The sequence below is a fragment of the Bemisia tabaci genome, chromosome 4 (assembly GCF_918797505.1).
Source record: "Bemisia tabaci chromosome 4, PGI_BMITA_v3".
Taxonomy (NCBI): domain Eukaryota; kingdom Metazoa; phylum Arthropoda; class Insecta; order Hemiptera; family Aleyrodidae; genus Bemisia; species Bemisia tabaci.
The window spans coordinates 23094464-23109165 of record NC_092796.1 but is presented as its reverse complement, the minus strand read 5'-3'; the positions used below and the strand labels follow the sequence as shown (position 1 = coordinate 23109165).

Genomic DNA, 14702 nt, shown 5'->3' with positions numbered 1-14702 from the left:
TGCTTGCTACTTTGTATAGCTCTGTGGCGCGCTTAGGAGGCGCTGTGGCGCTCTATGGACTTCAAAAAAGGGAATTGCCATCTCCTTAATACTGTAAGGTATAATTCTTAATATTTTGGAATTTTTTTTCTAAAATCCCTCAATTGAATATGCCCTTGTTTCTTAAATTCCTTGAAAACCCCCTAAAACTACGCAAAATCTGCTCCTACGCGAGCCTTTTTTACGGTATAATTTTTAATATTTGGAATTTTTTTCTAAAATCTCTCAATTGAATATGCCCTTGTTTCTTAAATTCCTTGAAAACCTCCTAAAACTACGCAAAATCTGCTCCTACGCGAGCCTTTTTTGTCGTTGTCTTTTTTAAATCATCACGTATGAGAAGCAAGTGCGCAGGACTTTTTTACCGTTGACTAATTTTCCTGGATTTGACACGTACAATACGCATGGTAACAGATAACATGCCCTCATTAGCAGACGAGCAGTGAGCACTGAAACGCACTGAAGCTAATAGTAAAAGAATCTAATGCAACACATGATACTCGAAAGTATCATCTATCTCTAACCATGCATCGACTGGGAATATTCATACGATTTTGAAATAAAATAACTCGGTAAATCAACATTTATTATCAATTGAAGCTTCAAAGTATCTACAAGTAGATAAATTTTTTCCCTCAACTTAGGCATAGAAGAAGCCAAAACCCCGGGTTATGATCCGGGATTTCTTCTTGGGAATCAATGGAATATTCAGGAATTCACTAAGAAAAAAAAACTAAAAATTGGGAAATTATTAATTATTACTGAAGGTTTAAAAATAATTTACTTAAATTATTCTAAAAGAAATATTAAAGAAATATTAAGGAATGAACCAATCCATCTCGTTTTTGGCGTCCGGAATTAAAATCCAGGAGGCGTTCCTTAAATACGTAAAGCTGAAAGGCAGATTTTTTCAATCCCCGATTCTTCCGGTAATGCACCCGTAACACAGGTCTGCAATCCCAGAAGCAATATTCAGTGCACTTTTCAAATATTCCTTACAAATCAGCGCTTTTTGTTGTATGGAAAATGAAAAATTCCCACCGCACGTCAATTTATCGTCAAGAGTTTGCGTTTAAATTTCTCATCTCATTTTTGAAGAATCCGTAACGCAGTCTTTGCTCCCCTGTAACGCCACCGTAACGTAGGCTCAAGTCCTCACTTCCCCCATAGAGTGTTACGTGTGTTTTATGAACGGCCTTCAATCGGTACCAGGAAAATAGTTTAAGCTATAGCTCGAGAGCCAGCTAAACTTGCACTCCTGCTGAGGGCTTTACTACTTTTGCGGGCCGAACCACCAATGAGTTGCATCTCTGTCGCGGCTTGGCGGAGATAGCCGTAGTAATACTCATAGTCTGGATATTCCGGCAAAGAGTCCACCGTAAACTCGCGATCTTCGTCGTGCAGCTTGAATGCGGGGTCCATGACTTCATTGACGGTAAGACCGTGGAGGGGTCGCTGTAGCGGACAGTCAGGGTCCAGCGAGCCAAAGGTAAGCTGGTAACACATCCCTTTGCTGGTAGCCTTACCGTGGAGGAAGTAAAACCGGTACTTGTACTTGTTACATTTCTGTGAGCAGTACGGTAATTTTTTTCCGATGAGCCTCTTCGCCAATGCGGCTCCCACCTTTGCGTCGAAATTCTTGTACCTGCCGAGAGAAATATGGAAATTCATTACCGTAGGAAAGGCTATTAGCAATCCGGATGACACAAGGAGTGGAGCACTACAGAGGGATCGAATCCGTGCAGGGATCTAATGATTTGAACCGTGAAAAATATCACGCAGAAGCTCAGCGAACCGCATGTTTCTACTCTTGATGCGAGCAACTCTCACTAACTTTTGAACAGTTGAAAATTAAGCTTTTGAGACTAGTAAAAAAATTGGTGCTATACTGGTGACTAATTTTTTAGTAACAGTGATCGTGACCGTTTTCAACCGAAAATTGTCGTCTAGCACATGCCTATACTTGGTGGAATAAAAAAATGTCGATATAGTCGAATGCCAATACCACGGTTGCAGTGTACACGAATTATGAGGTTCCGATTCCAGTATCTGATTTCACCAAGTTAGTGATACTTTTCTGTAGGAACTGCTGTATGCAAGATTGCTGTTCCATCTGTAATTATTATCAAATTAATGTACCATTGAATGCACTTATACTGTAATCACTATTTTCTCTTCCATGAGATGAATTTAGTACACATTTTCAATGTGTCCAGTGTTCTATAGGTAAAGTTATGATGAGAAACTTGTTTCGTGATCAATGGTTATTGTCCCGTTGGTTATTGTTGTCATGTTTATAGCGGTCCTTTTATCAAATAACGGGATGGAACAATGGAATCAGAGGAGGGGGGGGGGGCAAAAAAACCGGTATTTTACCGTAACCTTGGCAAGGATGGAAAATATTCGGATTTCACCGCTGGGAGCTGTAAATAGGAGCTACTAGAGTCACGAGGCCAAATTTCAACATCGTAGCACATTTTCTTTCATTTTGGCATGTCTTGGCTCAAGGGGTGTTTGGCGAGTTGGTCGTTTTCGAAAATGGGTCAATTTAGGTAACAAAACTCAGCGCTCAAATTTTTCTCTCAGAATCGATAAAAACACGGATTTCTCTGCGAACCCTTTGAAGTGCTAATTTTTTAAACTAAGTTCTCTACCGAGTGAATGATGCTTTTAACTCAAAATTCTGATTTTCTGTACTCATACAGGCACAAGGAAACTGGATGCGCGTTTAAACTTTGTAAAAACTGTGAACTTTGGATTTACCTTATGATTTTCTCTTCCTTCGCCCGGACTCCGTTAGCAAATTTAGAATATTTTTTGACGGCAACGACGGTTGTGTAGCCCCTAAAGCAGTTGTGGTCCATAGTGTAGATTAAGGTTTCGCTGTCCACCGCTAAAAGATGACATATACTGGGGTGCGTCGTTTTGTAAAACGTACCAGGGATCAACGTTAATTCGCTCAGTCGATAATATTGGGCATTTACATAGGATGCACAGAATGACCAGAGAACTAGCGTGATAAGAGAAACTGAAACAAAATGTTTGCTTTGTGTAGACATATGTTGAAGACAGTACTTATGCAAAGAGTAAATACCTAAGTCCCTGAAACTACCCTGAAGAGCCAGGGAATTGCGTCGCGGAACATTGAAATTATGAAGATACCATTCCCCCAAAAATCCAAATGTGACTATAAACATAATTACGATCTTTATAATCTAAAAACTTAATTAAGTATCTTTAATTTCTCGTGTTAATGCTTTTATAAACTAGTTACTCAACTTACCCGACATCAGCGTCATGTCGAACTATAAACTAACTTCACCAGGAAATACACTCGTCGCTCGCACTCTCTCAGTTCGAAGCTCGCAATGATTTAGCAGTATGTCAGCCTCATAATAAGCAATTTAAAAGAACGTGGATTTGAAAACTCCGCCGAGCACGCTTGCAATTGGAAAACTAATCTGAACCTTTCAACGAGTTTGACGTCTATTTTTAGGATCGTTCGGGTTTTTTGTTCGAGGCAGCTTACGCACATCCACCTCAGCAATTTTCCTCGAATCGACACCCATTAAGGGCGCCGCACAATGGGTTAAATTCGTTCCATTAAAAACCCGAGGTTTTTGGAAGATGATATTATATAATTTGGAATTTAAAATCCGCCCTTCTCTTTCTGTGCCGCAGGGCTGATACCCTTCCATTTTAAAAATGGATGAGGCTATTCGTCGGTACGGTACCGACGGATAAATGGCTATTCGTCGGTACCGTACCGATGGATAAATGGCTATTCGTCGGTACCGCATCGGCGACATTAATTAATAAAAATGTGTTGTCAAGCCTTGGTCCGAATGGACGAGCAAACGCCATCTATGGTGCTCTGTTGTAATTACACGGAGATACTAAGTGCCGATAAACCTCGAAAACCTGCGAATCTTCAGTATCTGTCGCTGCCCCAACTAACAACGATCATAGTGCAGAGAGTCTATTCCACCACCAGCAAATGTTCGGTTTCTGTTGCTGCTCCATCTGACGAAAATGTCAGTGCAGAGAGCTTCACGAAGCTAAAATTTAAGAGTAAAGTCATTTCACGAGGGCGACCTAAACTGCCAGCAAGACAACTTTGTTCCTTTAATCGCACCGTTGCCGACCGACAATCTGTGGAAAATCCCCCCGAAAAACGAAAACGAAAGAAAACACCTGCAAATGAAACTAAAGGCCCCACCACCCGAAAAAAGAAGCGTTCTTGATGATTCTTTTGACAGAGTAGTACATTTCAGTATTATGATGATTCATTTGACAGTGAAGTACATTTTAGTATTATGATTATTTATTTGACAGAGTAGTACATTTCAGTATTATGTGAGAGTATTAAATACATAAATTAAATTTGGAGAATATTTCTTTACAACTCGTGTTGGGTTTTTTTCCATCTTTCACCCAATTTTTAGCTCTTAACTTCCACCAAAATATTATTAAGAAATCATATCTTTAATATAATTTACGTACTAAAATCAAAGTACGGTACCGACAAATAGCTATTTATTCATCGGTACGGTACCGACGAATAGCTATTTATTCATCGGTACGGTACCGACGAATAGCCATTTATCCGTCGGTACCGTACCGACGAATAGCCACTTCGTTTAAAAATTGGTTCCGCTATGCCTAATACCCCGTCCCCTGCTATGTTCGTACAAATTTCATGAAAATCATTGTTTAGGTTTATATTTTAGTAAGTTGAAATTTTTTAGCGAACCTGCGTTAAAAATTCAGCATAAAGCTGATATCTCATTACGGAGGAAAAAAATTCACACACTAGCACAATTTTCCTTTAAAGGGATATCTCTCTCGGAGAAGAGCAGATAGATTTATCCTTCTGTAATGAGATATCAGCTTTATTCTGAATTTTTAACGCACGTTGGCTAAAAAATTCCAACATACTGTCTTACGACCCGTGCGTCCACCGCAGTCAGTTTGCGTTTGTCGATTTTAACTGAAATCATCAGAAAATCCCCAGAACCAACGAAGCTGTCTTTAGATCTGTCCGTGTTTTGGTGTCACGGAATAACAGGCCCGCCTCCATCCTTTCCGTTTTGCACCCGTCATGTCAGACCGTTCCCCTTGATTTATTCTTGCAATGATTTTGAAATATGTCAGTCGTCACCAGAAGTATATTGTGAAGACTTTTGATGGCAGCCGTGAGTTTCAATCAAAGTCTCCGAATGAATAGAAAATGAAACCATTTTAATTTCCTGCGTGATTTCAATTTCATAAGTGTGCATCCGCGCAACGCGACCCACGCGTGAAAAGTTGCATATCCCTCCACATCATATCATTCGAAGTTACCTTCTTTTCCAGCGGAGGCTATAAATTCACTTACGTATTTACACAAAAACCTACCAGGGAGCAAGTATCTCTTTAGATTCGTACATTTAATTTTCATGAATAACAGGTGTTACCTGTTTTGAGACCGAAAAACTCTTACATCTAAATACCTGAGTGGTATAGAAAGTAGGGGGATATGAGTTAAACAAATTGAATTGTTGCATCCAAAGACAACCTGCGAACAAGAAATGTTTGCTCTTTCCAACCCACGGCCACGTGAGTGAACTCTGTAGGCATCTTTCTTGCCTGGTTTCTCCTGAAACAAAATTGAAGAATTAAAATAAACAATTAGTTTCCATGATATAATTCAATATTTTATGAAGACAAAGAAACGATGCAGGTACAAAAAAGAAGTTTGAAAGGTACCAACTAGGCATTAATAACGATTGAAAGATATTAGACGAATTTTGAAGGAAACTCGATTTCAAAAATTCGACAATACTACTATCCTCACTATCGTGGCAGTATTGTCTCTTATTTTGGAATCAAAAATTCAAGCGTTCTACCTAATTGTGTGCCGACTTGTTCTATGAATCTTCACACGCATTTAAAGTACTGCCCTTTCGAAGCCCCTAACGTCATGTTCCCGTACTCTCTCAGGATGTAAAAAATCTGTAACAGCCCATTTCGGGCATCTTTTTTGCTCGCTCTTGAATCTTTTCACGTCATTTATTCGATAATGGAAGTAGTCACCACTCGTTTCGAGCGAGTTGACGTCGTGACATTTTTTCTCTTCTTCGTTGCGCTGCTGGGTGTATTATAATGCTAGGGTGTATTTCAATAAGCTTGTTGCAAACTTCAGCCTTGCTTTTTAGAGAAAGTGGCTAAAATGTCACGATGAGCGCAGCGGAAAAATCTGAAATACGTTCCTAACTCCACAATCTGCGCTAGAAGTATGTTTTTTTTAAACTTTTAAGCTCTAAAACGATACTACGGCATTGGTGAACATTCTTCAAGAGGAGTCTTTCTATTCAAAGCTCGCGCACCAGGATGCTACACAATTTTCAACATGGCCGACGCCAACCCGCCAAAACACACGTGCAGTAATTATACCGACTTTACCTACCGCGGAATGCCGTTGCATACACTGGAAAAAAAACCACATTGGATCTAGTCCAGACTCTTAGAAACATCGACAAGAAAAAATACTCTTGATTCAATCAGATTTAAGCTTAAATCAAGAACCAAGCCTCTCAATTTGATCGGATTTCCTTTTGATTTAAGCTTAAGTCTGATTGAATCAAGAGTGTTTTTTCTTGTCAATGTTTCCAAGAGTCGGACTCTAGATCCAATGTGTTTTTTTTTCCAGTGTAGTTTTTTACCGGTTAAAAATGATGACCTATTCGACTTTAAAAACCTTCCTTAAACTTTAAGGTCAGGAAACCCGGAAGTTAGTCTGAGTCCTAAGGTCTTCTCATTGTTAGTTCTCAAACCCGTCCTTGGACGAGTGAAGGCTGCGAAAGTTTCTGAACAGAAGACCCGCTCAAGGAGTCATCGAGAGTTCGGACGCGAAGGAGCAGATGCTGGGCAATGTCGGGCGGATTGCAGCGATGCGCGGCGCGGTGCTCTATCCTGATGCCAAATTCTCTCTTGTGGCGGGAAATAAATATGCTGATTTATGGAGCGCGACGCGCCGCGGACGAGACTATTATCCATAAAAACATAAGTCACCCTTGGTGCCAAGATGTTCCCCCGGTCGCGTATCGTTCGAGCCCGATGGTCAAGCAGTACTCGACTTAAAATTTAGTGATCAGTTCTCTAAAAGCGAGAAAAAAACTAGAAAAATGGCCCGAAACTGTACGTAACAAGGTGGAGAGATGGTGCGGAGTTCACACCATTTCACGGGGAAATCAAAGCCGAGAAATTCCAAAATACCATTAACAACAGAGTAGCGATCGTCGATTGAAACAGAAAGGACCATTTCCAAGTAGTGTAGAATTGTGTCTTAATTTCTTTTCAGTCTTATCGATGAACAAGAGACCCAACAATTCACCAAAATGACACATTTTTACGTGTAATAGTTTTGGAAATATTCCCCTTTATTTCTTTCTTTTTTGTTCGGTGGCAAGTTATTTTTCCTATAACATTTTCCTTTTAAAAGTTTTCCTAATACTTTCCTCCTAATCGTTTTTTGTCCCATTGCAATTAGTTCGGTACGTTTCAAAGACTTTTTTCGTACAGGACTTGGCAAAAAACTTGCAATCGCTAAAAGTCTGTCCATCTCATTCGTAGGTCTCTCTGTGAGAGGACAAAAAACTAGTAGGAGAAAAGTATTTGGAAAACGTGAAGTAGGATTTTTTTAAGAAAAAATGAAAGCACTTTAGCACTAGCACGTTTTTAAAGTTCAAATATTACGTAACCGGAATGTAACCCACATCTTCAGTTGTAACGCAACCCTAACGAAAACCCAACCCCCTCCCACCCATATCCAACTGAGTGTTGCTGGCTCCCCTCCGATTTTTAAGAGAAAAAGGATGAAACCATGATTGAACACTACAAAAAAAAATTAAAATTGAAAAAAAAAAAAAAATATGGTATTTTCAGAATTGTGGCGTTTATAAGTGACGGAACGGGCAGCTGGAACCATGAAACTCTTGAAATGTTGTGTTAATACTTGAACTTTCCTTTGAAAAACAACTTGGAGGGCTCTATTCGTTGCATTAGAGCATGCCATATCTAGTCCAATTTATATTAGCATCAAAAAGTGAGTTTGGACTATGTGGCTGCTCCATATAATTTTGAAACTCGAAACGCGTATTTCTCAATAACTATGCACTTATCCCACTTATCCTTTTATCCCCTCAGGTCATGAGTTACACGACGTTACAAGTCTTAGTGTGGCATTAATTTTATTTTTAAGTACATTTGACTACGGCCGAGACGGACGGATCTCTTTGAATAATAGGGCAGCTCGCTCGATTTGACTTAGGCGCTCAAACGCACAAAACCGTACGTGCAAAGTGTAGACTTAATGCTCTGTTGTGTGTCCTAAGCCCGTCGTCGCTCATCGAGCGAGTAATTTGCAAAACGCGTGTTGTGTGTCTCCTCGCAAGGGGGGGGGGGGGGGGGCGTCGCGACGCAGGCTGCAAGTGCGAATCCGACCTCGTCCGACGCTCATCAGGGAACATGCCGCGAAAATGAGGCTTTTAATCAATCAAAATCCCGCTCCTATCACTGTAGGCTGTTACAGACGTGACGGTCTTACTACAATTCACCGCCGTAACTATCGATAGTTCTGAATCGGATGCAAGCATGAGCGTTACTGTGTCAAGTCTGCGACGTTAGCGAAGGTGCGAGCCCTAACGAGCGGATTTTCAAAACCAATGAGCCGGATGATACGTGTTTATAAAACTCAGGATTAGACATTTAGAACCGCACTTTGTGTTCTCTGTGTTTGTGAAGCACGCTTTGATGAAACTGAACGCAAAAATTTTAAACACAGACAACACGGAAAGCTATAAATTTCTAATAGTGAAGTATTTCAATTGACTCAAAGTTTTTTTTTTCTTTCTTTTGCGTAAAAAACGATTGAAATCTTACGATAGATCACTGAAAAATGAGATTGGTAGAATTTCCTATTCCTTCACGCTGTATTTTACACAGCGTAAGTTCAAAGTCGATTCTGTCAGAGGAATGGTTACCTGTACCAGTTTATAGTAACGTTTACCTTTTCTCTGGCGGGATTGACTCCAAATTGACGCTGTGTGAAATACAGCGTGAAAGAATGGTAAATACTACCAATCTTTTTTTTCAGTGATAAAGCTAGTGAAATTAACCTGAGAAACCGAACGGTTTCTTAGGTTAATTCTTCTTACTCCTCTCCTTGTGCAAACCTGGTCGGTGGTGACTGAAAAAAACTGCCCGCAGACGTGGGAAGCTTTAGAAAGCGCGTTAATAACTATGTGAATTGCGAGCTAAGAAATGGATTTCAGACTTTTTAAACGTGATTTTCGTGCGATTTTACCCGTATATTTATTTGGCTGTACCCCTTGCGTGCAGCAGACCCATTAACCGTGTGTGTACGGTTTTCTTAACCTGTTCATCGTTCTCTCCTCTCCTAACTCTCACCCTTTCAGCGAACGGAAGGGGCGATTGTCACACTCCAGCCCCCTTCAGACCCGCTAATGATCTCGAGAAACTATACGCAATGCGTGGACGTTCTCAACGTGGCAACCACGCGGTAGCGACTGACGTTTATGCCAGTTTAAAAGCTTTTAGAGCTTTATAACAGCCGTATTTATCCAGCGCTGTATGAAATGATGTAGAGCTTTTGCTTAGTTTGTCACCGTAGTCGGTGAGAATTTCGGATTTTCATGTTCTTTTCCCCCTCGCGCCTCCGGTAGATCGCTCCAGCGCAGACAGCATTGTTCACGGCGCGAATAAATTGTACCGTAATATTTCAAACGTGTAGTCTTTGTCGCAGCACTTGTCGCCGAGGGTGGCAATTAGAATAAGTCCGGGCAAATAACTTTTCACCGCGTTTCCGAAATCCGGGTCGGGCTCCGTTCTTCCCTCGGTGAAATATCTTTGTTGAGCCACCCTACCGTGCCGACGCCAAAACAACTCAACTCCCTGGAGATTCAATAGGAGTTGCGCGGTTCTGCATCCGCACGACTGCGCTGCACCGGGAATTCAAGATTTTCCCGCCTCCACGCGGATTGCACTCCAAGCTCCGGTATTTCTTTTCCCTTTTCCCTTTTTTAACAGGTCGCTTTTGGTTATTTTTTTTGAAGAAGGATAGAATCGGTGCGACGCACGCGGAGCGTAAATCATTCGCCTCAACGTCGTTTTACTCCGAAACCAAGTGTCATGATTTTTTTCCCTGCCGGAATCTGAGTCGGAAAGTCCATTCAGTCATTCCCTGAAAATCGGAAAATAATAATTTATTCTCAAAATTCATTTTGAGAACGTTTTTATTTCTTTTTTGCCGTATTTGTAGCTGCCGGTCTGTAGTGATTATAAGCATGTTTGTTTCCGAAAAGTCGCTGGAATGAACAAAAATATTAGTTTTAGTGTATTTCACCTAAAGTTTACGCCTAGTTGTGCACAAGGAAAATTGACAATTTTCAGCCTAAAATTAAATTTTGCCGGAAGGGGAGCTTATTGCGTGATTCTGTGTGGAAGATACAGGGTTTTACCCTGATACGGAAGAGAACAATATGTGCAAAAAATAAATAGCTCAATTTCTACGAAAAAGACGAGGAAATACGAACTCATGTATCCAATACGTTTCTTCTTCCACGTCACAAGTCGTCATTGATCTTTATACTTCGCAATTAGGAACTACAATTTCTAATTCATCTGTAAAAGCCCATATCTGCATAAAAAAGTTAATGGCACATGCATTGTCTCTAAAATTAGCTAGAAATATTAATTCCTTATTGCACAATGTAGTGCGATTTTTACTCCTCATCGCATGCACATTAAAGACTTTACAGTACACCCGCTTAATTCAGGCTCCTCTCAGGTGCAAGTTTTGTGCGTACGGTTATTTTGCTCACTTTACTTTCTTCCTTAAGCATGCCGCGCCGCGCGGTAGTAGGACGTTGAATCTTAAAATTAATAGGGGTTCCTTAAGATTCTTCGATTTCCATTCGTGCAAAATGGGATTTGCTGGAGATGCTGAGTGATATTTAATGGTGTTGCCAATCAGAGGATTAAAAGTAGATGCTATCAAGGATGCAATAAGCGAAGGGTAGGCCATGACGGAACGAGCTATAAATGACGCGCTCAGAAATTGGCCGGAGATTACTGACGATGACTTCATTACTGGGTTCAACCTGGATTCCAAGCATTAAACCCACTCCGGACACCTTTTTGATACCTTCGCCAACTATCTAGTTTCTGGAAAGCTCGGTCGAAGGAGCTATTGAGTGTACACTTCCTACAGAGTGAAGGTATCAGAGAGTATATGAATAGATTTAGGATGGAATCGTTTAGATTTATTCGTTTCAACATTTAGGGGAGCTACGGTAAAATAAAACAAATCTTTTTCAGGGGGATGGGGTGTAAGAGTGAGAGAGAGAGAGGGATCATATTTTAAATTGAAGTTTTCAGCTTCAAAACACTGGAAAAAAACACGTTGGATATAGAGTCCAGACTCTTAAAAACATCGACAAGAAAAAATACTCTTGATTCAATCAGATTTAAGCTTAAATCAAGAACCAAGCCTCTTAATTTGAGCGGATTTCCTTTTGATTTAAGCTTAAATCTGCTTGAATCAAGATTCCTTTTTCTTGTCAATGTTTTCAAGAGTCTGGACTCAAGATCCCATGTGTTTTTTCCCAGTGAATTATGCATTGCATACATATGAAAGGGGGAAAATTAAATATCATTACCGAAGAAGGAGGGAGCTCTTATTACTCATAATATTTTTAGAAAAGACAACGGAAGCGTTTTTTTTTTCCTATTTTATGTTACCCATCATTTTCGACACAATTACGTTTTAGAGGGAAACTAGGGTTGCTATTTTTTTGGGTAAATGTCGGGCTATACTGTCGATTTTCATTTTTTACATGTTTTCCTTTCTTTTTTTATTTAGCTTTTCGTTTTATTTTATTTTTATTAGCTTTAAGAGGTAATGAGAGAATGAAGAAGGAAATCCAGACTCTCATGAAATAAGTTAATTTTTGTATTTATTTTATCGATTCTAACATGGTGATGCTTAAGTATTCTTATGATGAACTCCCAACAAATATTTCTTCCCTTCTCAAGTGGTCGCACTTAATTGAATGCCATTAGGTATTTGCCGACATTTTACCATGCTCTAAATTGAGCTGCGTTGCTAAAGTCTCCGGAGAGCTCTCCGGAGGACTGGGAACGTAGAGTCTCGGAGAATTACCCGGAGGGTTGACGTCATCTTTCCTATTCAAATGGGGTACTTGCCATTTAGAATTGCTGAGCTGTAATCAAAGTAGTACTCATACGGTGCCAGTAAGTATTGAAATTCATTACGAAATTATAATATGCATCAATGGAATTGTCTGGTTTGGTTTCCCCTGGCAGCATGTACCCAGCACTATCAGAACGTGGAATATTGTTAGAAATTAGTATACATAGCTGCACACACTGGAATAGAGCTGAGAGAAATGACAGTAAGTAACTAATCAAATATATGGTTACCTGCTTTGAGGAATTTGAATCCTTCCACATACTGAACACTTCCTTCTTTGACTGCCTTGGGCGGCAGTTTACTGGCGTGTGCAACCAATTCCCCTCGCTCTGAAAAAAAAAAAAATTAATTGTAACTAATACTGTCCAACAGGGGCGTAAGCTATACTTGACTTATAGGGAGGACAAGAGCATTGGTGTTTTGCCAACGGCATTTAATTTTGGTAAAAAACTAATACTCTCAGTATAGAAGAAAAATGCTTATGAGAGCACAAATTTTCCTCCCAAAAGAGTTACACCTATCGGGTCTAATTGGACTCATCAACAATGCAGTGCAGCCCAGTTTCCTGATTATCTTTTTCAAGCTCAAAGAGGTCGTGTAAATCAGTCGGAGGTTTGGACATGCAGTCGCCGCGCAAGTGAAATGGATCTGCAGTAGCCTTCCTAACAGGTAGTAACTACTGTTGTAACAAACAGCACAACTTTCTCGCGAGAAAATTTGTACTCTGCTGAGTTTTCTTCCTCTATAATGGGAATACCATTTTAAACTGAAATTCAACGTACATTGGAAAAATCACAACACTCCATCTAATGCCCTTGTCCATTAGGTCAGATTTTGGTAACATACAGGGAGGTAAATTTTGCCAATAAATGACTTCAAGGGGCCTGATTCACAATCTGCTTAGTCCAGGGTGCAACAGAGCACATAGACTTTAATTGAATGTTGGAAAAAAGGAGTCCATCAATTCTACTTCTATCCTTAAAACTTTTTGAAGCTGAGTGCAGAGCTGAATAGTAAATTCTACACCAATACTTTAATTTCGATAAACTGAGGTCACTGTTTATTTAGTCAAGAAATGAAGTCCCATGGGCACTTTTTCAATGAAACTCTTGCATGCCGCAGCGATTGGCTTTTTAAGTATACCTCCTTCTATTAAATTTGGCAAAAACATGATGTTGCCATTGGTTCCCTTTGAACCGAACGACTCCCAAGCGCAAAAGAAGCTCTGAAAGTTGAGGCCATGATTGAGCGGATCGCCTTGTTGGAGTTGCAAGTTCAATCTACCGTGAACAGACACGGAGCAAATACACTAGCAGTGATGCTGCTGATAGGGGACTCCAAGGCTGGAACTATGGCAATTTTACTAATGTATTCACTGCCTATCTAACTGTGGAGAGTTTGACTGAATGTAGAGGTAGATTCTTACCCTGACATAAGCAATCCCTCCGTTACAACATCAACTTTGAGAGCTCTTTAGGAGTTTCTGAATGTGCTGCGGAAAAAACCAGTGGCACCTTTGTGAATACAGTGCAGTATTACAAACAAAAGTACTTGAATTACAAATCACGAACGCCTGCAATATCCCATTGACTGAAGGATGTACTATATGCTTCCTTGACAGCACATGAGCGCTTCAAGTAGCTCATACAAACTGATCTCGTACATGAGACCCCAGTCTCAGTGGGCCAATTATTGATGTTATGGGTTTGTCTACTGGGTTGGACAAGCTTAAGGTGGAATGGTGTTATGTGATAGTCAGCTTTGCAAGTCGTTCTCTCTAGGCATGTCGGCATCATGGAATTGCCAATGAGCTATATGTAGGTGACTCAAGGAGCGCCACTAATTTATACCTGACATGGGCATGACAAAGAGGATAACTAGACAAAGGAGTTGAACTTAAGACTTCAGGAACGCTTCTGTTATTGAGTTGGCTGAACCAGCTCTGCAAATTTTCATTCGTAGAGGCAATGCCTAAAGAGTCATGGAGAAACTGCAGATGGTTTGTACGTGCGATAATTTAAGGGAATGAATTAAATCATAACTTACGAGCACTCATTCATTGAAACTCATCTAAAGGAAGCTGCGTAGTTATTTTAGTCAAGTTTAAAATAAAATCCACAAACACCAGCATTTTTTTGAAAATTCTTAAACTCACTAACTCACTGCATAAAGCAGCAAAAAAGGCGCGAGAATGCTAAACGCCTATTCTTACGTCAGTCTACGTATCTCTCCGACCTCTCGAGGTCGGAGAACTGAAGAGCAGTTTGGAGACTGACTTAGCAAGTCTCCGGGTAATTCCTCCGGAGTCAGAACAACGGTTGTTTACGTCTCCGGGTGACTCCGGAGAGCCCTCCGGAGACTTTAGCAACGCAGCTTACAGGTGATCTTG

At 40.3% G+C, this 14702-nt stretch overlaps 1 protein-coding gene across 2 annotated transcripts; it reads right to left on the bottom strand.

Annotated features, from left to right (window-relative positions):
- Positions 1 to 222: 222 nt before the first annotated feature.
- LOC140224456 (uncharacterized) lies at positions 223 to 14408 on the bottom strand. Of its 2 annotated transcripts, XM_072299526.1 has the most exons (5): positions 14360 to 14408; positions 12544 to 12642; positions 3323 to 5677; positions 2803 to 3067; positions 226 to 1684 (listed from the first exon to the last, which is right to left on the bottom strand). In XM_072299526.1, the coding sequence occupies exons 3-5, from the start codon at positions 3336 to 3338 to the stop codon at positions 1261 to 1263; spliced, it is 705 nt and encodes a 234-aa protein (XP_072155627.1). In that variant the 5' UTR covers positions 3339 to 5677; positions 12544 to 12642; positions 14360 to 14408; the 3' UTR covers positions 226 to 1260. The 2 variants fall into 2 exon arrangements, with proteins under 2 accessions (XP_072155626.1, XP_072155627.1); XM_072299525.1 differs by lacking the exons at positions 3323 to 5677; positions 12544 to 12642; positions 14360 to 14408 and having other exon boundaries at positions 223 to 1684; positions 2803 to 3288.
- Between the last annotated feature and the right edge of the window lie 294 nt (positions 14409 to 14702).